Below are 23,846 nucleotides of genomic sequence, written 5' to 3'. Positions count from 1 at the left end.
TACTCGATATTGCGTTGCGAAATGCTGCAGTTGTTTGAGGATAGTCGATAATTCATAGATTAGAATAAGGGGAATCGAACAAATGACTCAAAACTCCTCGAATACCGCAGAAACTGGAAAAAATTTCGAGCAGAAATTTCTATTTTGGACTGGATGATGTCCGCATAAGACTTTGCTTATGCGTGGGTAATGGGATGAGATAATCAGATATCCCGCCTCCGGGATGTATAATGATGATACAGTGTAGAAAATGTGCACTAATAGAAAAAAATGTGAAGGAATACGTCCTCTCTGATGGTAAATAGAAAATTATTAGATTAATCATGAACAAGAATGATTTTCGGTGACAAAATATCACAAAAGCAGATGATTGGATTTTTTATAAATCTAATCTCATATTGAGATCATAGGTCATAGAATATTTCAGAGTGATCTGGGGCTTATTAAATCTCTTGGTTGATAGTTCGATTTCAAGACTGCTCTTCATCTGAATAGAAAAAAATCGAGATAATCAACCAAAAAGCATTCCTACATCGACGACATATCACACTTCATTTCTGTTTTTCAAAACGATCAACTGCACAACTAATAGAAGTTTAATAAACCAGAAATCCCATCACATATCAACGGTAGTCGATTTTTGTGTGAAATCGGTCAAAAACACACTGATGCATATTGCCAGCATTTATTGCCGCGAGCCTTCGGCGTACGGCTAACTTCGATCCGATATCATCAACTCCGTTGATAACTTAATGTGAGCTCTGGGAGCTGTGAACGTTTCCAAACATTCCAAATTGACGCGCAGAATGTTCGGACGCGTTACTGATGCGCAACATTTTGCTTTTTTCATTTTGGCAAATCTATTTTTCGGAAAAATTGGAACTTACCTGTTCGTGAGTTGGCGCTTAATTATGGCGAGTTGCGAGTTGGCGCGCCTCTATTCTATTACGAATGATGTGCATTCATTATTGGTGAGTGACGTCACATATCACATACACACCGACACTCACCCTCACAGATAGAGGCTACAATTTGCAATTTGACAGTCGGTTGTCCGAGCAAATAATAACCTCGGCCAAATGTATTGCACCCCCTGGAATAGAGCGCCACACAGCACCTATTCGATTATTTGTTCGTCGAAAGCCTAGGGCCTTGCAGCACACGGTAATAGCCACCAGACTAATGACAGCGGTGATTATTATTCTTTCCAAAACTTCACATGCAGTCATGATTGCAACATACATTTCTGCCTGGAAGCTCCATTAGTACACCACTCGATTATATTGATGCAGAGTTATTTTGTATTTGAATTAAAATAATTTATAAAAGGAAATATTCATTCAAAACATGTGAAATGCATATATAATTTTCTTCAAATACAAGCTACATTTTCTTCATCGAAAGCTAAATTCTAATTCAAAGTGAGCTCAATGCTTATGTCAGTGTATCAATTGAAAATTGGAATGTAATCGTCAAACAAAATTAATTGAATAGAAAGTAAAAAAATCATTACAAACAAATATGTAAGACAGAATAGGAAGTAAGGCTCGGTTTGTGTTCCTCCTCAATCTCTTCAAATGATCTCCATCACGCACCGGCTGAAGTATAAATTTTATTAAAATATTAATATATTCATTTAAAAGAAAAGCAAAGCCAGTAGTATATCCTGATATTGATTTGGTATGATAATTTTGATGGGGGATATCAATAATATCCTCAAAGTTGATTTTATCTTGTGAATGATACATATCTTATTCTTATCATATGAACTAAACGAGGAGTTTCAGAATCAACCACCTCCTTAATAATTCATCAACAGTTGAGACAAAGTAGAGACTATATTGTCTCAAAAGCGGTGCCGATAGCCACGGATACAGGGACAATGATTTCAGTGGATGATCACGGGCTAGAAGCGTTAAGGCGTTAGAGGCCGCTTATGCGCGCACGTTCCTAAATTATTTAATCCGTGCGAGACTGTCAACTCTGACGAGAAGCCGACAAATTAATTCTGGCCGCAGGTTATCGCGATCGCTTCTCCCTCCCTCTCTCTACTGCTTAGCCATCATCCTCATCATAATTATTATCATAGTTTCCATCCTCGATCACCATCACCATCATCATAACAAAGGATGTGAGAAGTTTGTATTCTATATAGGATATTATTTCTATTTTTAAGTAAATTCTTCTATCATTTTATTCATCAACATCATCGATGATCATCTTTATCATCTTCATTGCAACAATCAATCTAATAATATTAATATTATCATAATCATCACCTTCCTCATCAACATCTTTATCTCATGATGGCTTTTCATGTGATATGATGAAATCAATATTATGATTTTCTAAGTAGATCAGCACAATACTAAATCATTATCAAATTGCAAAGCATTATCATATTGTGTGATATTTTTTTAGTTTATAATTCATATAATAATAAATTACATTGGTTTACCTAATTATAATAAACTAGGATCAAAGGCAGAGAATTCTTAGTCACAAGAATAGAGTATTCTAATCCAATTTTATCCAATCAACATTATCGGCTCCATCGTCATCATCTTCATCATCATAATCATCATCAACATCACCATAGTGTTCATCATCTGCATTATTGTCATCAATGAAGTTGTAGTGCAAATGACGCGTCGCCCCAGGGAAATAAGTAGACCTACTCAGCGCTGTGTACTCCGCTCCGCTCCGCTCCCACTCCGCTCAGATCTGCTCAGCTCCCGCGAGTCCGGGTCAAACCGCGAGTCACTTTAGTCATCATTCATAAAGCGTGTGCTGTGGCGGATCCAAGCCACCTCACTGGCTGGCTTTGACATACGCCAATGAAATTGTTCAGTTGAGACTATAATAGTCTAGTCTATCACTGAAAATTCGATTGAAGAGCGAGCACAGAATAGCTCAAGTTTAATTGATTGTATCAATGCTACAACAAAGTAATAATGGTATACTATTGATGTAAGTTGATGATTATAAAGTTTATAGTGTTTAAGGAGGTGAAATATCTGTTGAAAGTAAGAATTGATGAAGTTTTAGATGAAAATCAATCAACAAGTACCCACATTAAATTGAGGAATGAACCTCCAAAATGTTAGGAGATGGAGAACATTATCAGCAAATCTATTACCACAAGAAACTGACATTCTTGAAATTCTGTCTTAATATTAGTAGACTCAGTATTATTCCGCTCTGCACATGCTATGTATTCCACTGTCATCAAAAACCATCAGAGCAATATTATAAAACGTATAAATAAGGAATATTATTAAGTAATAGAACCAACCGGGGATCGACGTGAAATTGAAGGATGAGTAAAAACTAATAGTAGACGTCAGTGTTTGCTCTGTTCATAACGGAGAGAGTTTATCAGTTCCAGTTCATCTGCAATGAAAATACAATATAGGTTTGTCCCAAACATCTTAAGAAATTTTCAAATAAAATGTGTTACGATAATAAATCGATGATATTGAAATACTTGACAATAAATTCTTCTTATTTAATGTAGGCTACATAACTTCCAATATACCACCTTCATTTCCATACACAAGTTAAGATAAGATAGTGCTAGTGGAGTAAAAAAATTATTAAATTGTGAAAAATATAGCAAGTTCAGTGGGTGAAAATATGTCCTCAGCCGGTATCTTATAAAAATGAGCTAGGACTTCGCTGGAAGACTTTAGTATTGAAAAATAAGTTAGTTCCAATCAACGAGAAACTAATGGCTAGTCAAATTGAGTAGTTTTAATCAGATGATGAGAAAATCACGGCACAAAAATACTCAACGACTTGAAACACTGGAGATTTTGTGAAAGGCAATTTAAAGCAGTTACGAAGCTCTGAAAAACTCGTATCACTCCCCAAACGAAAATAAGTAATCGAAATTGATAAAAAATTGGTGAAAGACCAGTAGTTACTGATCCTCAAATTGAGTGAAGCTTGTTGTACAAGTTAACGCTTGCACGAGTCGAGCACTGAATAGGTTTGCCTCCGGAAAAGTGAGCTCAATACTGTGATCCATTTGAAATTGTCAGCATTTGTTGAATACTCAATACTCCCCATTGGGTTCATAGTATAGGCAATTCTGCCTATTTAAAGTGAATCTGACTGTAGAGGAATTTGATTTAGGTATTCGCGGAGGAGGAAGCCAGGAGGCCAACGAAAGTCTATTGGCAAAATATGTTTGTCACTCACACAAACCAGTTTTCTGTGAATATTGCAACTCCGATATTGCCGCGCGCATTACTTTGAAGAGCGGATCAATTACGAGACTCAATCAAGAACGAACAAACCCCGGATTGGGGGGGGGAGAGATATTCACAAAATTCCTGACACAGAACTCTTCGCCGAGAACTGATCTGCCGGTCCAACTATCCACCCCGGTTCGCCTATATTGATCCAATTCGCGTTTGAAGTGGAGATTGACGAATAGAACGCGTTTTATACATTGCAATAAATCCATCCATTTGACACGCAAACTCAAAGGATGCGTGCCGTGAAGCCCAGTTGAATTTCAGCTATTTAATAAGCTGATTGCTGGGCGCTGCGATGCGCTATTGTTCAGATTGATTCGTTTGACGAGACCCGCGCCCGCCGATGGTGACGAGTTCTGCTATTCGAACACGCGCCCAAGGACAAATAGCTGAGTCGACGTATTTGTGGCGTTCATCATGATCACTTCGCCTGCAGCAAATATTCGAGTAATCGTAGATCACTATTTAATTATCGCCACTAGAAATTGCTACTTATTTAATAGATATACTGCAACAGTAGTCGGTTCTGGAAGCCAAGAGACTATTATTGTCAATAGTCACAGTACGTTATTTACGCAATGTAAAAGCATAAATTGATTCTATTTTATTGTTGATGAAAGCATTGTGAACTGGTATTTAGGGTTTTAATTAATAACGAATAAGAGTCATTTATTTTTAGACGCACACAGGCGCAATGTTATTGATGACTCTCCTTTCGATGTATATACGGTGGAATTGATAAGAAAATTGTTGTGTACAGAAATTACTGATATATTGCATTTATTCAAATGCTGATTAATTGATAATTATTATTAAACGAAAGTCCAAATTAAATGCTGTAAATCACCCCAGTGGCGTATCCAGAAAACAATTCCGGGGGAGATCATTACATTGGAGTAGAAAGCACCTAAACTTTGATGGTGAGTAAACCAGGGGGTGCGGGGAGTATGGAGTACCCCCCCACCAAAGGGGGGTACGGGGGTACTCCCCCGGAAAGTGTTGAAAAATGTACCTTCAATTTGGTGCGATTTCACGCAATTTCAACTTGAAAACAAACATTCCATTCCAGTTTTTTTGGTGATCAGTAGGCCACTTATTATTCCGGATTTCCTTGAAAATTTCATTTGCCTATGGGTTTTGTTCTCAGTCAGGGTTTTAGTCATTCAATCATTTAAAAGAATATCAATTTTGTTGAAGGCGTACTCATTATTAGATAACAAGCTAGAATGCTTAACTTTTAGTTCCAATAAAGTACTTTTTCAACCAACTTTATAGGCTTAGTTTTACTTGATTAACATTTTTTCAAATTCACATGAGTTTTAGTTGAGTGTTCAAACTTACATTGTTTTTATGGGAGGGGGGATAACATTCTTTTTCAAATATTAGGGGGATGTGTCCCTCCTGACCACGGTAGAAACTACGCACGTACATCAGTACTGTAGAATTGTCGGGGGTAGGCCTACTCTCTAGAAGAAGCTGCTGGTGCTTTGTTTAAGGATATGCATGAAACTTAATAAACTATAATCAACTGGAGCAATATAAGCTATATTAAATTTCTTCATATTATTAGATGGTAGAAAGTGAACTAACTTTAAAGTGCTATCTGTAGTTCCTCTACCCCCTGCTATCTAGTCCCTACGCACTAGGATTAGACCACTGACTGTCTTTAATAAAGTAGCTCATTATTATTATCATTGCTACTGCAGTGCTATTCTCTCATCCCTTATATATTTCTCGACTCACATAGTACAATCTAATGAAAATATGACATTAGATGTTAATTTTTGTGCCTGATCTAGCCACAGAAAAATCAGGTTCCATTTCGGGGGGGGGGATACATCCCCATATCCCCCCCCCTGGATACGACATGAATCACCCCTAAGACTTCTGCTACTGCAAATATTGAAAACAAGGTGAACAGCTAGATGGGAACTCGATGAGCGCTACTGTTCAAAAATTATTCATCAACCCGGGAAAACTATAGGCCTTAATAGACCTAGTAAATAAGAGCAAGTTGTGGACATTTTAGATTATAAATTTTATTTTGAAGATTAGTATCAGGTTTAATATCAGGATACATTGGTGATGGCGATGAGGACTTCGCATAGGTGAAGAAAACAAACTGTTTTTAAAGCTGTTTCACTCACTGTCTCAATAAAATTCAAGTTATCAAAGGATATAGTGCTAGGGATAAGTTACAATAATATTTGAACCTACATGTTTAAAGGAAAGTTCTGCATTTCTACGGCATTCAGTAGAAATAGAAAGTAGAAGGTAGAGGAGAGTAGGCTCAAAATCAAAATTCAAAGGGAAATCAATAAATAAAAAATTGTTATCAATATTTGGAAATTATACTAGTTACGAACAAAATAATGAAAATTGTTAAATTCTCCATGACAGAATCCCGTCCGTAGGATAGCTATAAAACCAGTTACAAAAGAGTAGATAAATTATTTTTTCTGAAAACGAATTATATTACTGTATATGGTTATGGATGCTTTGAAACAAAGGTACTTGGAAAGAGCATTGAAATATTCAATTTACATTACAATGCTACTGTTTTCCAGCTTGGGAAGTCTAAGAAGCATTTTCTAGAAGTGTGGAAATTGAGATGAATGATGAAAATAATGGTGACGGGTGAACAACAATTTTCATAGATATTTCATTTCATAATTTCTTTATTCATAAATTTGTACAGTGTATACAATGAATAGTGTCAAAAATATATATCTTTGATTAGATACAATTAAAAATAAAATACATAACAAATAAAACATCTACAGAATACAACAATACAATTCAACTCATAGGAGCTGATCTCATTCATTCGAATATTCTTCGATATTATAAAGAGCTCTTCCAGTTAAATATCTCTTTAATTCCAATTTGAATTTATTGGGATTCAGCACTTGTTGGATTCGCGTCGGTAGCTTGTTATAGAACTTGGCTCCTATGTATGTGGGCTTCTGTGGTCTCAACCAAACTGGAAGTGATCATGCATCGGATATTTGCTGGGAAGTGGGCTTAAAGAGGTCTACCTCTATCCTAGCAAATTACATGATACTTTTGTGAGGAGTTAATGATGAAGTATGTATCAAGTTTGTAATGGGCTTAGGACTGCTAAGTGGGATCCGAGAACGCAGTAACAAAGACAAATTTCCTGGGACAAAATGGAAGAGGATTAAGTTGAGTGTCATTTTGTATTCATATATTCTCTTGAATTCGTGATGAAGTCTGGAGGTGATTCTTTATTTATTTCTAGCATTGTTTCAAGGAATGATTAATGTAAAAATTACTCACGAATCTGCATTCTGCTTTTGCTTTCTACAGAATCGCAGTGGAATCTTTCCAAGTCAAAAAAGAACATAAAAATTATTTAATACTGCAATTAATTTTAATTTTTGATTTGATCACGAATAAATTCTATTTGTTCGAGAATTTATCAATGATAATGTTCTTCAGATCACAATCTATATCTATAAAAGGCTAAGTCCCGACAAGCTGAAATCACACCACAGCCCAAACTACTGAGCCTAAAAGCTAGAAATTTTCTACACTTGTTTATGAGACAAGACATCCATTAAAAAGGATTTTCAAGAATTGGCCCCCTGAGGGAGCTGGGACCCCCAAAAAACTCTTCGTATTCTTTAACCGCTCATTGCACAGCAAAGTCATGAGGAACATTTTTGTTCAGCTACGAAAAAAACTTAGTTCTATGCAGAAAAATTCTGCACAAAAGAGGAGCACAGAGGGGTTCAGGAGAGGGCATTTTTCGAAATTTTTCAAACTACTTGGCTTAACTACAGACTTAAATTTTTCCACAAATATTCTTCAAACATGCTAGACGCGCACTAAGAACGGATTTTGAGATATTTTGCCTGTAAGGGTTTCAAAGGATAAAAAAGGATCACATCAAGTAAGTTTATGAACATGGTTAGGTGAACGCCATATTATGAAACTGAGATAATTGACATGTGATATTCTAACATATCATGTTGAAATCATTGGAAAGCTTCAGATGAAGTCTCATACTTTCAGATTGGAGCAGAGCACAGAGATTATGAGTTTCTTTATAATTCTTTTTTCAAATTCAAATTTTATCGTCATCAAAAATCACATTGAAAAACTTTCTTGATAGACAAGATTACAAAACAAAATGTCAAACATATACCTAAATTCATTTGTAGCTCGGCCAGAAAAATACAAACTTGAGTTCTAGCCGTGAGTTCATTCTAAACTTCTATATTTTTTTATTATTTTGTGAATGAAAAATACGAGTTGATGAGAGATGTGAGTAATTCCTTATATTTGATCCAAATGGTTATTAATAATAGTAGTCGGGGCTACTGCAATCAAAGGTTTTTTATTCAACATTTTTTTACATTTTTTTATGGAAAAGATTAGCATCCGCAAAGAAAGAATCTGAGCGCGAATGCGAGTTGTGCTATTTCATAAAACTAAAAAGAAATATAATTATAATTCTATTCTAAAAACAAAAAAATACAATATTACTAAGAAATTCTTATAATTGACACATTACTGAACATGAATAACAAAAGAAACCTATTGAAAAAATGTAGCTAATTAACTTCATACGTATTGATTTATAACATAAAAAAAGTAATTGAACTACTCAAAATTAAATTGGCTTACTGGTCCCTTATATGATTTACAGTATCCCTGGTGATGGAGCCTGTCGTTTTTCAGCGCTTCTCGAAATGAGGGTAAAATGATGAGGTTGATAACTTCCAGTTCTCTTGTTTTAATTTTTTTTCAAATCGCTCTCAAAAAGTTCATGTACCTACTATTGTGTTTGAGACACCTCTGGTGCTATCATAGTTTCACAACTATTCTGCTCCACTCCTTCCTATCTCTTGCAGTCGTTAACTATATCTATAATAAAGTAAATAACTGGCTTGTAATTAAAGGAAAGGGAAAAGGAAAATTATGTTTGACGCATCATCTGGTCTGAACTACTTGACTGATTAACTTGAAATAGAATATAGATTTTTTATTAACCAAGGATGGATGGTTTTATTTTCAATTCTCCAAAATTTCATTACGTCAAGTTTTCAGTTTGTCAAGTTTTAAAACAGACCCTTGTAGTGCAGGGGTTCCTGCTTGTTATAAATAATATTGATCCTTATTTTCTCATCTCAAACACATTTTATTTCTCAAATTCAAGAAAGAAGCATTATACTGTTTTCTCCTCGCAACTGTGTAGTAACTAACTAATAATGGAATGAGTGGTGTTCAGGTGAATTGTGTGCATTTTGTATTGTTTAATTTGTTGTGATTTATATTTCCATTAACTTATTGTCTGGCTTCTATCGTAGGCTGGAAGGAGCAATCCAAGAATGATGCATTTAGTCCTCATCATGTTTGCAAGGTAGATACTTGCCACATTGCCAGACAGCAAACTCTCGTTAGGAAATATTACACAGTCCACACCCGATTGCTGAGCCAGTCCGACAGTCCGATTGGCCCTTAAACAAGTGGATATATTTTTGACGCTAACAATCCTTCAAATTGTACAGTTATCTGTTGTCAATATCTCATATTTCAATTTCAGAAATATTCACAGATATACAACTGCAAAGAATATTTATTCACAACTGCAAAGAAGTATTCTCTATATCCTACAATAATGATAACAGAGAATGTTAATCCAGTCTTGTTTCATTTGAATTAATGTAGTCCTCTGTTGTTTTGTGTTATTGTGAAAAACAAATACTCCAATAGTTACTATAATACATTATCAGACAAGTTTCGTAAAAAGGCTTGAAGGAGGTGGTACTGTACTTCGAAAAGTGAAAAAGAGCGCGAAAATCCCGGTGCCATTGTAAAAGAGAAATCTCTATCATATATTAATTTTGTTCAGGCTTGAATAATAATTATTGTTGAAAGGCTTGGTTGAGGAGGTATTTTAAAATCTAAAAAAGTGCTCGATAATAGCATTTTTATTCTTCAAATTAGTTTTAACAGGGTTGAACGTGTAGCAGACCTCAATTACATTATTCGAATTATATGAGAAACACTCACGTTACATGTAAGGAAGTCATATTTGACAGTATGATATATTAGCCATAGTGGAGTAGGTCAATTTCCACGTTGAAAACACTAAACATGTAGAGGACACATTATAAGAAATTTTTATTGTAACTAACTATTGTATGTAATAAATTGTAATTTATCTAATATTTTCTGTAATTGATGTAGTAGTTTTAGTTTTTTTTTGGAAATAAAAATTTATTTATTTATAGTGCAGTATTAGTTTATATTCTAACTGTGGATTGATTCACTTACAAAAGTTGTTACAACACACAGATTTTCATGACTGAGTTTTTTCATAAAAATAAATAAATTATTGTGATTGTAAGGTTAATGTAATTGTGGCTTTATTAGGGTACTACTGGCTTGCACTTGCCTTGGCACATGACGTGTATGAGTAGAAGCCAGTTGAGTACGACAATGGAGTTGGTGTTAGAGTTGAGCACCAGCCGCGCGCTCATGACAGCTCATCTGCCACACATGGCCGGCCACTGTGCAAGGCAAGCAACGCGCTGCTACTAACCCTATCACCCATCTCAGACCGCCACAACCCTCTACTGCGCATGCGTACTCAAATAAACTACCCCCCACCGTCACCGACCCACCCCTTCACCACGCAGACAATTGACTGCTCACAGACTTCCGAAACTTCGCCAAGTTTTCCTCAAAGCTTTCCACTTATCCTCGATTTTTCAGCGTCAAGCTCCGTCTTCGCCGGCGCTCGCCTTGTTTCTCGTTAATGCTATTCAAAGTTTTGTGGATTTACGCGAAATGTCTACTTGGTGGGATGTGGGAATTCAATTGGAGATAATGATATAGGCGGTTTTCTTACCTGATAAAAGGTAGCGTAATCTCAAGAGGAGATGATCAAATCCCGTGTTCTGTGATCTTGTATACGGGATGATCTGATCTGTGAATCTTATCTTATAGTTGGCGAGATTAGTATATTCAATTGTGTATATAGAGATTGTCAATTTGAATATTATCCATAAGATAGCATGGAGATTGCGTCGAATAGTAGGTCCAACATAATATTTTAACTTATTGGAAATCACCCAACAAATAACCTCAAACATCTTCCACAGACCAGTGGGTTATCCGGTTATGAGCATTCTCATCACTTTCGATTAAGGTTCAATTCACAATTTTAATAGCCACTTTCACATACTCGACTAGGATCTAGTCAGTTATGTGACATTAAACTAGTTAAACTACAGTGTCCCGCAGAAATGTAGGAAACTTATTTGAGGCGCTATAGTTTACAGGAAGAAATATTTTTCTCTTATAAGAAATCCCAATCTAGCCATAGATTTCTGTGACACAACATTTTTGTCGTCATAGCTTCTGGATAGATATTTTTCTGTTAATTATTGGACTTTGAGTTGACATTGTGACGAAATTTTCATTTCATGAATGAACAATTTCCATATTCAAAGCTGCGTATCTCGTGAAATAATTCAGACAAATTTCAAAATTTGGTCAGGTTTGTGCAAAATCTTCTCCTCTCTTGAATGAGACAAAATACGTATTCATTGTTGATCTTCAGCTATATATTTTTTTAATTTGTTACGTTCAGTGACAAACACCTGGGTTACCCAGTTGAGTGTGAATAATGTTATGAATAAAAAATAATGCATTAGGAAACAGAGAATATGAATCAACCGTTTATAAAGTTCTTTATTGAATCAAAGTAGTTCACACGAAAAACATAATAATTATACTGCTTCCACACTCTTGCCAAGTCATTTGCCAAGCAGCTGGCTGTATAGCCTACATTTATACGGGCGGTTTGAAGGCGAGCGGTCCCAATCATAGTCTCGCGCTCGTCGTTGCACTTGGCAAGAGCGTGTAAGCGGTATTATACCCAAAATTGAATCACAAACACCCAATGTATGAATTGTATAAGAATATTACAGATTGAATTGAAAAATAAAAATTTTTCAATGCATTATGAACTATGAATGATTTTATTCCATTCATTTGTCATTTTCCCTGCAAATATTCATTATTGAAAAAATAGTTTTTTCCAAACACCAATTATCCAATTATTCAGCGATTAAATTAACTGATATTCATGAGTTCACTGTGAAAACTGAACACCAAATCTGTTGCATACTACACTTGGAGGCTACGGTAAAACCTCCAGACCTTCAAAATTTTGCCACCCGCCACCCCTCTGCTTTATATTTGAGTATATAATACGGTAAAATATTTGAAAATATAATACGGTATACGTTTATTGACGTTAGGTTGGGCTACACTAAGAGAAGAGTGGAGGAGAAGAACCAATTCAGATCTCGGATCATTGATAAAAGCGGCTTAGGTGTTTTGGACATAAAAGTAGAATGAATGAGAAAGAATACCTAAAGTAATGGTCAAAGAGAGGCTGCATTCAAGAAGGAAGAGAGGAAGACCGAGAATAAAGTGGGAGGATGAAGTGAGATCCAAAACTGAAGGATGATCTCCAGAAAATGGGATGTAGAGGATGGAGACGAATGACAGAGGACCGAGAAGCGTGGAGATCTGTAGTGCAGGTGACCAAAGCTCATATTGAGTTGTAGTGCTAAAAAAAATTTATGGCGAACCGCGGCAATAGTTGAAAGATATGTTCTTCCTGAATAATTGCGAGTTGTCGTATTATTATAGGTCTTTTGTAATTTTGCATTTTAAGGATAATATAAAATGAAGTATATATATTTATATGTAAGGTTTTTTAATTTTCATTTTTAAGATAATATGAAAGGAGAAGAAATTTCCTCCATAGTCCAATATTTCAGTAAAAATCAGACTACAAAACTATGAATGGTTAATTGGCTGTCGCGTTAATAACTCAACGTAATTTAGTACTTTCTCTGCTTTCTTTCAACTCGGGCTGACTAGTTGACAGTATCGGAGCTCAAAGATTTCAAGTACTGAGCTATTGATGAAAACAATTTCTCTTTTTAAATCTGATAACTACAATTAAATATTGAATATTATTGAGAATAAACATCAGTCTAAATATTATTAAAAAGAAATTGGATTCTCAAATCATGAAAAGTGAGATTTATGGAAGATATGGAGTTCAAAGATAATATGTTCTATAATATTAGGATTTTCTCCAGACATTTCACATTACGGTAATACATTTTTTTCACTTTTGATTAAACCTAATAACAGGCCAAAGTAGCTTACAGAACGCGAGGTTTACTATTCACAGAACTACTAGTTATATAATAGAGAAACGCTGAAGCTGATTGTATTATCAATATATCCTTTATCCTACATACTGAACTGCAGTTTTGTGTTGAAACCAGCTGAAGATGGTTTAAAATTTGAAATGGTCTTCAAATCGACTAAAGATGTTTTCAAAACGAAACTCCAGTTAAGTCGGTCTAGCTATATAGTGAAATAATTGACAATCATTGTGATACTTGACAATTGTTCTCAATAATATATTTTGATTACTTATTCTACCATGGTTTCTATTTATTCAAATTATTTGAAAAAGTTGTTGGATATCGCTATTAACAAATTCTATTGAAATATTCAAGTATAGGGAAAGAGTATATTGTGTATGCTTATTTAATTTGTAGCCTATAGTTTTTTTAATATAATTTGAAACTTGGCCTTCCATACGAGGAAATTGCAGCGTGCCAATTCGTGTAGAACGGCGTCAACGCGAAATGGGAATTGATCAACGTTGTTCACAGCTGATTACGAATGAGAATTGCTCATGTTCATAATAGACCTGATGAATTGGCAATGTCGTTGGGTGTGGGGGGGGGGTGATGAGGGACTCAGCTCTTCCAAGGGACTCAGCTGTTCCAATTTTCATCGGTCTATTTTCATTGCTGGGTTGACTATAAGAGGTGGTTGATTTCTTTAAATATATTGAGTAGCCCTGAAAGATACCGTAAGTAGTGATAAGTAGATAAGAATTAGATCTGATAGAGTATGTTGAGAAATTAAGATGTAAATTGAATTATCGGGCCTTGGTGAGATCTTTGAGCTCAGTAACTATATATATATTCAACTTCCGAGCCGGTGAAAGTTCTAGCCCAGTGGCCATACTGGAAGAAGCCAACATTACCGGGGGTGATTTTGCCGAACGGGCCGCTATCATCAGTTGGGTCGTCGGGCTTCTGCACTCCGTATGCGCAGACCGCCGATTGCACTTGGCTGCAAGCAGTCTCGAGGGCCCGTCTAACCGTGCAAAAGCTGTGCAAAAGCTAAAAATAAACTTTCTACTGGTGATATTTTTCAATGTTTTTCGATTTGTATACCATCAAGCTATCAAAATTGAAAAGTTTTCTCAGGAATACATTTTTTTTCTATCATTACTTTTTGAGATATGAGCGCCTAAAGTTTAAATTTTTGTGCCAGAACATTTCAAGTTCGGTGAAAGATAAAACCATGAGATTCTAAGGATGGATTCTTCATGGTATTGTTGATGTAATGAAACAAAAATTTTCTGAAAATATCAATTTTTGATAAAGTTATTCAATTTACTAAAAATGACCAAAAATAAATTTTAGATGAGTTATTTTCTAGCTTTTACCCACTAATCTATTTCATTACTTAGTTTTTTTGTCATTCTAACTATTATTTTAACTATCTGTCAAAATATAATTCAAAGGATATGGTTAGAAAGAGTAAGAAATTTCCAATAAAATTAATATAATTTGCTGCTTTGTTTGACGTTTTCGAACTTTTCATGAGCGTTCAAACTGTTTGAAATTTGGCGCTCATTGAAAGTTCAAGAATGTCAAACAAAGTATCAAATAATTATATAAATCTTATTGGAATTTTTCCTCAAACCATATCCTTAGAATTCGATTTTGAATTATAGTTTTCAAGTTATTGACGTTTTTCAAAAATCTTTATACCTCAAAAACTGAGGCGATATAAAAAAATGTTACTAGACATATTTTGTGTTGCGAGTTTCATGTCGAATCTATGGAATTCGGCTGTTACACCTTTTGTGGCACACGAATGAGTATAGTAATGCTATGATGTTGTTTTGAAGCTATTTGTTAGTTTGGAAGCTCTGCCCTCAAAGTCAGGTCTAAAGGAAAAGGTGAAAGTTACTAATGGAGTGGCCGAGTCAGGTTTGTATGGTGGATTATCAAAATCATCAAATTTGATTTGTTGGAGAAGCCGTTTGGTTGGATCAGCGCTGTGTTTATTGTTTATTGTTTTGGAAGAGACGGATTCAAGGACCCAAAGGTTCAAAGAACCCCACACGTCAACCGACGCTTATTGTGTTCCCAGCTAATATGTTAGTTAGGCAAACCAATACCTATGTCCTTTTCAAGAACCAGGGGTTTTTCCCTATACTAACATTCCATTCATCACCTGGTTGCAATCCTCGTCGCAATCCAGTGTGATATGCTTGGCAGTCTCTTCAGACTCATTAGTCCTCGAGACGTACGTGAATTCCACTCCTAGCCATTTTGTAGGTCCTTCCGCTGAGAGAGGGGACGCCAAACTGCCTCTAGGGCGCCCGGCGCCCGGCCACCTTCGACTCAGCCTCTTGACCCACATTTGTGCCTGGAGTTCATCCATCTCTGTTCTCTTTGATTTTTCTTCCTGCCCCTCCGAAACTCTGCAGAGTCAAAAGCCTCACCTCTCCCAAGAAGTTTTGCCTGAATGGCCGCCCTTCTTTAAGCAGCGGTGAGTTTTGGCCTCTCCACCCACAAACCTACGTGAATTTCACTCCTGGCTTTTTTGTAGGTCCTTCCGCTGAGAGAGGGGACACCAAACTGCCTCAAGGGCACCCGGCGCCAGGCCACCCTCGACTCAGCCTCTTGACCCACATTTGTGCCTGTAATTTCACCCATCTCTGGTCTCTTGGGTTTTTCTTTCTGCCCCTCCTAAACTCTGAAGGGTCAAAAGCCTCACCTCTCCCAAGGAGTTTTGCCTGAATAGCCGCCCTTCTTTGAGCAGTGGTGAGTTTTGGCCTCTCCCCCTCAAACCTACGTGAGTTCCACTCCTGGCTTTTTTGTAGGTCCTTCTGCTGAGAGAGGGGACCTTCCGGAGTTGCCTTGAGGTCCATTTTAGTCGCCTCCTACGACAAGCATGGATGCTGTGGGTGAATTCTGGTTTTCAACACATTCTTGAGTACGATGATCGACTCAAAGCTCCCCCAACCCAAAGGGGGCAATCAGCGCTGTGAGTCCGAGTTCTCATGCATCACAACAACTCTGGAAGTCATCAACTTACGTTTTAATTTTCCGAGACCAATCACACACAAGACACAACCCCATCAATCATAACGTTTCCTGCTTGGAGTTGGATTATTCTTTGTTAGATTTTTGTCAAACTATTGCCTTTTGTTTGCAAAAACGGATGAAGCCTTGTTACTAACAGTTGGGAGACTAAAGTGACGTGGCCACTCGACAAATTGACGATCTCGGAATTTGATGAAGATGACAAGCTGTGGAAGTTGCTATCTTATGTTTAAAAGGCCACCAGATGCAAAACTTACATTATACATATTCTTTTAAAAATTGAGTGGGGCTATCTTTTTGATCATGTTGACCAAGCCTACATCATTTCACATTCTGGACGTGCAACAAAACTCACATTAGTTCATCTTAATTGTTTCAAAATTAACATTCTCCAGCCAGCTGTGCTACTGTATTGTGTAGCCTACTGTAAAATACTATTAATTGTAATTATCTTCAATAAAAAAACCCACGTCATCATACTCTGTTCATGAAAAATTTAGTCTACACTAGATAGAGAAAAATCCCTAATTTTCTGCTTCTTTTATAATAACATAATGTGATGAATTTTTTAAATAGACCTCATGAGAAGAGAGAAAAATTGTGATTACCTTTTAAAATGAAAGAATTTGCTAAAGGAATAGTTAGCGACCGAGCGATAAAGCTTACTTATCAGTAACTGTATATTAGATAAGAGTACCGTTCTGTACTGAACATTTTCTAGAAAATTATTCAATAGAATTATAATTATTCTGCAAATAAAGCACAAATTATTTACGAATTGCTCATTGAATTTGAGGTTACACTTTGTTTACTATCGATCAGATGTTTAAAGCAGCCTGAACACAGCTGACTGATTCAAAGTATTGTCAAATGTCATGCCGGTTTTCATGCAAGGTATAATATCATTCCTAAAAATTATAAAACTATCAATAAAGGACCAAGAATTTCGAATAAAAAATAAAATGTATGTATTATCGATGAAATTATTTATTATTTAAGAAATCATATTATATGTCAGGTCTTATTGTAACTAACTAGGTCATAGCATGAACAGTATATTATTGATAAAACGGCAGAAATTAACTATAACAGTCTCAAACATAATAAAAATTGTATAAGAATATTAATTTATTAATGATTAATTCAACTGAACCACATGGTAATTAAATCTCTTTGGCAAGCCTAAGCCAATCATAGTGCATAGAAATAGCACCAAAAAGGTGATCGTTTGAAAGCAACACATGTTAATCTACTATCAGACAACGAACCTGCCTTATCATATACGCTAGCACATGTACATTGTATGAGAGGAACTATGTCTATGAGATTAAGCAGTTTTAAGAATTACATAAATTGAATTATTATTGTAATTAAAGGAATTATATTCTCTTGCTTGCCACTGACGTCATGTCTACATCACAATAGTTCCACCAATGGCAAATTTTCATGCAAATTATTACATCGAGATTCTCAGAAGAAAGGTCTAGCCAAGAAGCCGAGAGAAAAGACAGCACTTCCCTTTTGAAATCCTCACCGTTCAGATCTCTTTATAGTTACCAAGACCTATTCGTAAAAAATTCCTGTTCGATTTTATATGTTTTATTTGTGAGCCAATATTTTAGGCCAATCTATTTGTTATTTGTAAATTTATTTTCATCAATCGATAAATTTAGAAGTTTAAAGTCAAATCATCCCTTAAATAATTTGGTGAAGGAAATATTAAATTAAAATTCCCCACGTGCTGAAACCGAAGCCTGGATTGCTGCCGATCAAACGATTTTTGATCTAAAGAAGAAAACCACGACCGCCAAGGAATTTCACGTGAGTTATAAGTTTAAAGGGGCCCCAATCTACGCTTCGAAAATATTTCAGTGCAGAAAGATATAAAATTTTCTTCGTTAATTATTGGCCACGCCGACAAGCGCTTTAGCATTTAAGAGCCTAGAATTTATCCATATAGAATTTCTAAGAATTGTAGTTTGATTAGCTATCCTCCGCTGCCAGAACCACGACCCCGAGCATTTTAAAAAATATTTTATAATTCATTTTTCACTATTTTTTCAAAACTGTTTAATTTTATCAATTGTAAAATTCTGTCGAATCACGCATGGTATCATGCAAGCACAAGAAAATTTTTAACTCTTTTGTTAATGCTAAATTATTATCAACCTGTAAATCAAATTCTGAATCTGCACTGTATGATCATATATTTTATTATAATATATTTCAGTTTTGTTAATTCGTTTTCTGAGTTTGATTATTTCTTAAGCCTGTCAATTATTGTGTCTGATACGTTCTATATCATCAAGAACCGATCGAATACGATCATTGGAATAATTGAATTAAGCTGGATATTGGAACAGGTCTAAGTGGATGTAGTGAGTGGGGTCAGATCGAGATATTTATTCTTTGTCCTTACCTGCTCATATATCAGCTTTTATCTGTTACCAACCTCGACTTAGGAGCGAACACATCCATTGTACAGCAGATGCAGCCAGAGATCATATAAATTCCTACAATAGAGCTTAAAACCCGACAAGACTCTGTTCTCGAAGTATATTCTGAACGACATTTGGTCCAAATACCGTATTTTAATCCTTCAGAACTTATTAGAGACACAGTCCCTTAAATTATCTACATCGGGATTTTTGCTCGACCTGTATGATTTTATATGCTCATTCTTCACAGGTAATAATTTTAAGGTATCCGTCTTCAGTGTTTAGCGATCGCTACACTGCTTATAAAAATTTCATCACTACACAATCTGTCATTAGAAGAATCAAGGGTGAGCGAGCGTTTAGGCCTCCCGCGATTCCGACAATTGTATTGAATCTTGTAGTGAATCAATCAGTCTGGTATACACTTAGCGTCCACGTACGCAGTTACAAAATTTATAACCTCAACACCGTTGATTTAGTACAAGATTCACTCTACATGTGTGAAGCCGTTAAAAAACGCACCACATGATTTGGCGCCCAACAGTGATAGGCATTGAAGAGGTGGATAATTGACTACGAGGATTATTTAGTTGCTCAGTATACTATAGCGCTGACAACGGGAAAATTTTTGAAAAATTCATGGTTGTGAATTTCTTTAAATTTAATATTAACTGTTCACTGTTATACAAAACAGCAAGACGTACCATACCCAATTTTTGAACGGAAAAGAAATTTATCGATTGATGAATTTTTAGAGGAAAAATTGAACTCAGAATTTTATCACGGTATTGTGTTATTCGAAGTTGGTCATATTACAAATCATAGGTATAAGAAATACCATAAGAAAGGTCATACTATTTAAGAGTATTAGGTCTACACCAAAACAATTTATAAGAAATTTATGGAAAAGAGGATTGAAGTTATTTACATTTTTTAAAGTTTTTAAAGCATAAAGAGGGAAGTAAAATTAAATCACGGATATATTGTGGAATAAGTCAAGCCGAACACTGCTGTTTTTATATAAAATTTTGCAAAGAATACTAGCCCTATATATAGAATTGCGGCAAGAAATTATAAGAGTAAAATATTTATAATAATAGTAATAATAAATTATAAGAGGCGTACCTGTATTACCGCATAAGTGTCCATTGTGTATCCTGTATGTTCTTGTCATTTTTATGTTAACGATATTGCTAACTCGACTCATTTTATCACTGAACACATTGCTAAACCACTTTTTCTGTATTTCACTCACTATGACGCTATAACAATTTCTATTGGATTTCTTACCAATTATTTTGTATATCACATCAACACTTTCACGTTTTTTTATTCACTACACCTTTTCGTCGCGTTATTTTTCCGCAAACCATGGCAGGAAACGACCAGGTCAATCCAAGTCTGTCGGACACCGAGGACATCTCACCCCGATTGTTCGCCGCCATCCGCATCTGCCACCGCATCCGCCGATTTCCATCCCAATGTACTGGATGATTTATCTTCGACGCAGGTGGAGGAGAGCTGCATTCTAGTGGAAGATCCGCTGGCCGCCCAAGAGCCGGAGGACGAAACATCGGGAGAGCATACGGACGACGACGCCCCAGAGACAGGAACTCCCATTTCTCGCACCGTTGCTCGGATGAAGAACCAGCGGATGACCATTAGCCATGCACCCACTCCCGAAATGGATTGGAACACCCTCCTGGAAGCAGTGAACAGTATGATTAAAGGACAAGAACAAACAAAGGAAGCAATAAATGATTTAAAGAAAGAAAATAAACAAACAAAGGAAGAATTAAGAGAAGACAATAAACAAATAAAGGAAGAGTTAAAAGAAGACAATAAACAAGCAAAGGAAGAATTAAAGAAGGAAATTCAGGAGGTAAAGAAAGACAACAAGCAAACCAATGAAGCAATAAACAAGCTGAATAAGGAAATTCAAGAAGCAAAGAAGACAAATGAACAGGGTTTGGAGAAATTGAGTCAGCGAATGGACAAAGCATTCCATGATACCGATAATACCATCAAAGATTTAACCGAGCATCTGGATAAATCCATTGTAGAAACAAATAATCGATTGGATCAGATATCACAAGATATGCATACGAAGGTAATCAACGTCGAGGTCACCTTAAAAGAACACATATGCGTAGAGATGGATACTCTGAAAGAGAAAGTAGTTGATCAAGCCAAACAGCATTGCACCAAAGCAGGAGAGCAGATAACGCAGAGCGTGCAGGCCAAAGTCAACGAACACATCTCCGCATGTCAAAATGAACAGGAGGACATTATACGGCGAGTCGAAGGGCAACTTGAACCGGTTACAACCAATATAACAAATTTGAAGAGCCATGTTAGCACCCTGAGTGAAAAGCAAACTACTATCAGCTCTCAGGTGGACAGCTTGACTATACAATACAGCGACCTGCATAGACGATGTGATACTGCCGCCGAGCAAAGGAAGAGTGTTGATGCCGAGGTCCGGAAAAGATTTGAGCAGACGGATACCCAAATCACTCAGATGGAAACCCGCATAAGTCACTCTCGGGCCAACCTAGGACTGCCATCGCCCTCAGAGTCATACAGCACCACCACAATTTTCCAAAACCTGGGACATTTTGATGACACCCCAGCGTCTATGCCCCCAAAACCCTTCGTCGAACAACTGAGATCTGTTCAAGAACTTACCCCCACACCCTGGCCCATATGGAAATTCAAATTATTCACTCTGTTGTCCAGAGAACCCTTACTTTTCCTTCACGGACGCGCCGCCGAATTTAATAGTTTATCCGAATTCATAGACGCCTTCCTGGAACAATATTGGGGACAAGATCGACAGCGAGTTATACTATCTGACATCGTATCTTGCAAATATTCACCTCGAAATGGCCAGACATGCACCGCCTTCGTATCAAACCTCAGATACCAAAATTCACAACTGGATACACCTTTTGCCGAGTTAGCACTCACTCAGATCATTATCCGGAAGCTGCCTTACCCCGTACAGATGGCACTAGCGACTAGTCATGTTAAGACCATCAAAGAACTGGAAAATCATCTCCATGAAATCCAAGCAGTGCATCGCGAAGATTACAACTCCACTGTGCGCCAAGAGCATCCGCATCAAGATCACCAACCCCAACAAAATACTTCCCCTTTTTCTAATGTCCGTCGTCCCTTTAATTCTGCCAATAACCAGGACCGCAACACAAATTTTCAACAGCGACTAAATAAAGAAAACCAACCAGAAAGTAGGAGGAATTTCCAGAACCACAACCAGCAGTCTGATACAAACCGGAGAAACGCGTACTATCATGATGGACGAGACCACATAAACCAACACCATAACCCATACTCCAACAACGCCGCGCATAGCAGGAACAACAACTATAACCGGATGGGAAATGCGAGCGCAAATCAGCATCAAACGACGCCCAACGAAAACCAGGGAAGAAAATCGGATATGGCCGAGAAAACACAAGGGTCATCAACGCCGCAGAAAATCTGACTATATGGAAATCACCCGCCACAGTCGCCCATCACCTGTCTACACACGGAGAGAAATGATAACCAATTAGCAGAAGAACAACCGCTAACTAAAAATACTGACCCGTTACCCCGGCCAGTCGAAATAGTCCAAGGCAAGAAACCAAAATTCAGAAGAATCTACCGCCGTTGCCGCTCTATACGGTTCAAGCCTACCCAACCTGTAAAAACGAATAAAATAGAAAATTTAAACGACCTCACCGATCCAGATACAGGACAAGAATCTACATGTCTTACTGCGTTATATAATAACATCAGGGAAACCTTACTAGAAGAAGAAAACTCCAGCATTCAAGAAATACATGAACATTTTCAAACCTATATCACTATACAAATAGCCAGCCTACAATTCAAAGCTCTCATAGATACTGGATCACAAGTCAGCCTAATCCAGAATGACTCTTATTCCCGCCTGAAAAACATAACAGAAATAGCCACATTACCATTAACCTCAACCTACCTATCAGGTGTCACACCAGGACGTCGCCTCCGAATATCTAAACAATGCCTCCTGGAGATCCAAGTCGAAGGAAAGTGCTTCCCATACTCCTTCCTGGTATTACCTGCAAATGGACCACACATTATTATTGGTGCTGATTTCTTAGCCCATTATAACTCAAACATAAATTTCAAAAATCTCGAACTGCAATTAATTGACAATAGTAACCGGACTAGTATCAATACTCAGATAATATTAAAGGCCAATGCGGGAGATGTAAGAGTAGTGAGATATCACATGGTTGAAGACTACATTCCCGAAAAAGAATATAAGGTGCAATACAGAGAAAGCGAAGAGAGTGAGATGATGAATCATGATTCAGTAGATGACTACAGCTTGGAAAATGAAACACCAGATGATACCGACATTCTGATGGAAAAGTTACTGAATGAAATTGATAACAATTCTGAATGGGGGCTCGCAATCAAACAATCCATGAAAGAAATGTTCATGAAAAACCGTGCAGTATTTTCAGAACAGCCGGGATTGGCAAATCATTTTCAGTGTAAATTAGAGGTCAAACCACATGAGTCGTATTATAGAAAATCTTATCCCATCCCTTTTGCGCACCGTCAAGCAGCAGCTGCCGAAATAGATAGGATGGAAATACTAGGCATTATCGAACCATCCACATCGCATTATAGTTTGCCTATTACCTGCGTTTCGAAGAAGGACGGCTCCACCCGACTCTGTCTCGACGCCCGCCAGCTGAACATGATTCTCGACGACGACCGTGAAGCTCCCGCCCAGATCGATCAGGTGTTGCAGACGTTCCATGGCAAGACCATATACTCCACCGTCGACCTCAGCGCCGGATACTGGCAGGTACAAGTGGCAG

The 23,846-nt window shown here is 36.8% G+C and overlaps 2 protein-coding genes across 2 annotated transcripts in view; both read right to left on the bottom strand.

Moving 5' to 3' along the window:
* LOC111049115 (lachesin) overlaps positions 1–10,869 on the bottom strand; it is a 51,999-nt gene extending 41,130 nt beyond the window's left edge. Inside the window, exon 1 of the mRNA XM_022335120.2 lies at positions 10,690–10,869. Coding sequence (XP_022190812.2) covers positions 10,690–10,774 — 85 coding nt within the window. The 5' untranslated portion in view covers positions 10,775–10,869. The remainder of the gene's footprint in view (positions 1–10,689) is intronic.
* A 9,501-nt stretch (positions 10,870–20,370) lies between these two features.
* On the bottom strand, positions 20,371–23,846 carry LOC120349855. Its single transcript, XM_039421065.1, has 3 exons — positions 23,665–23,846; positions 22,970–23,072; positions 20,371–20,665 (listed from the first exon to the last, which is right to left on the bottom strand). The coding sequence occupies exons 1-3, from the start codon at positions 23,783–23,785 to the stop codon at positions 20,386–20,388; spliced, it is 504 nt and encodes a 167-aa protein (XP_039276999.1). The 5' UTR covers positions 23,786–23,846; the 3' UTR covers positions 20,371–20,385.

This window comes from Nilaparvata lugens, chromosome 2 (assembly GCF_014356525.2).
Source record: "Nilaparvata lugens isolate BPH chromosome 2, ASM1435652v1, whole genome shotgun sequence".
In the NCBI taxonomy this organism is placed as follows: Eukaryota; Metazoa; Arthropoda; class Insecta; order Hemiptera; family Delphacidae; genus Nilaparvata; species Nilaparvata lugens.
This window is presented reverse-complemented; position numbering and strand designations above follow the sequence as displayed.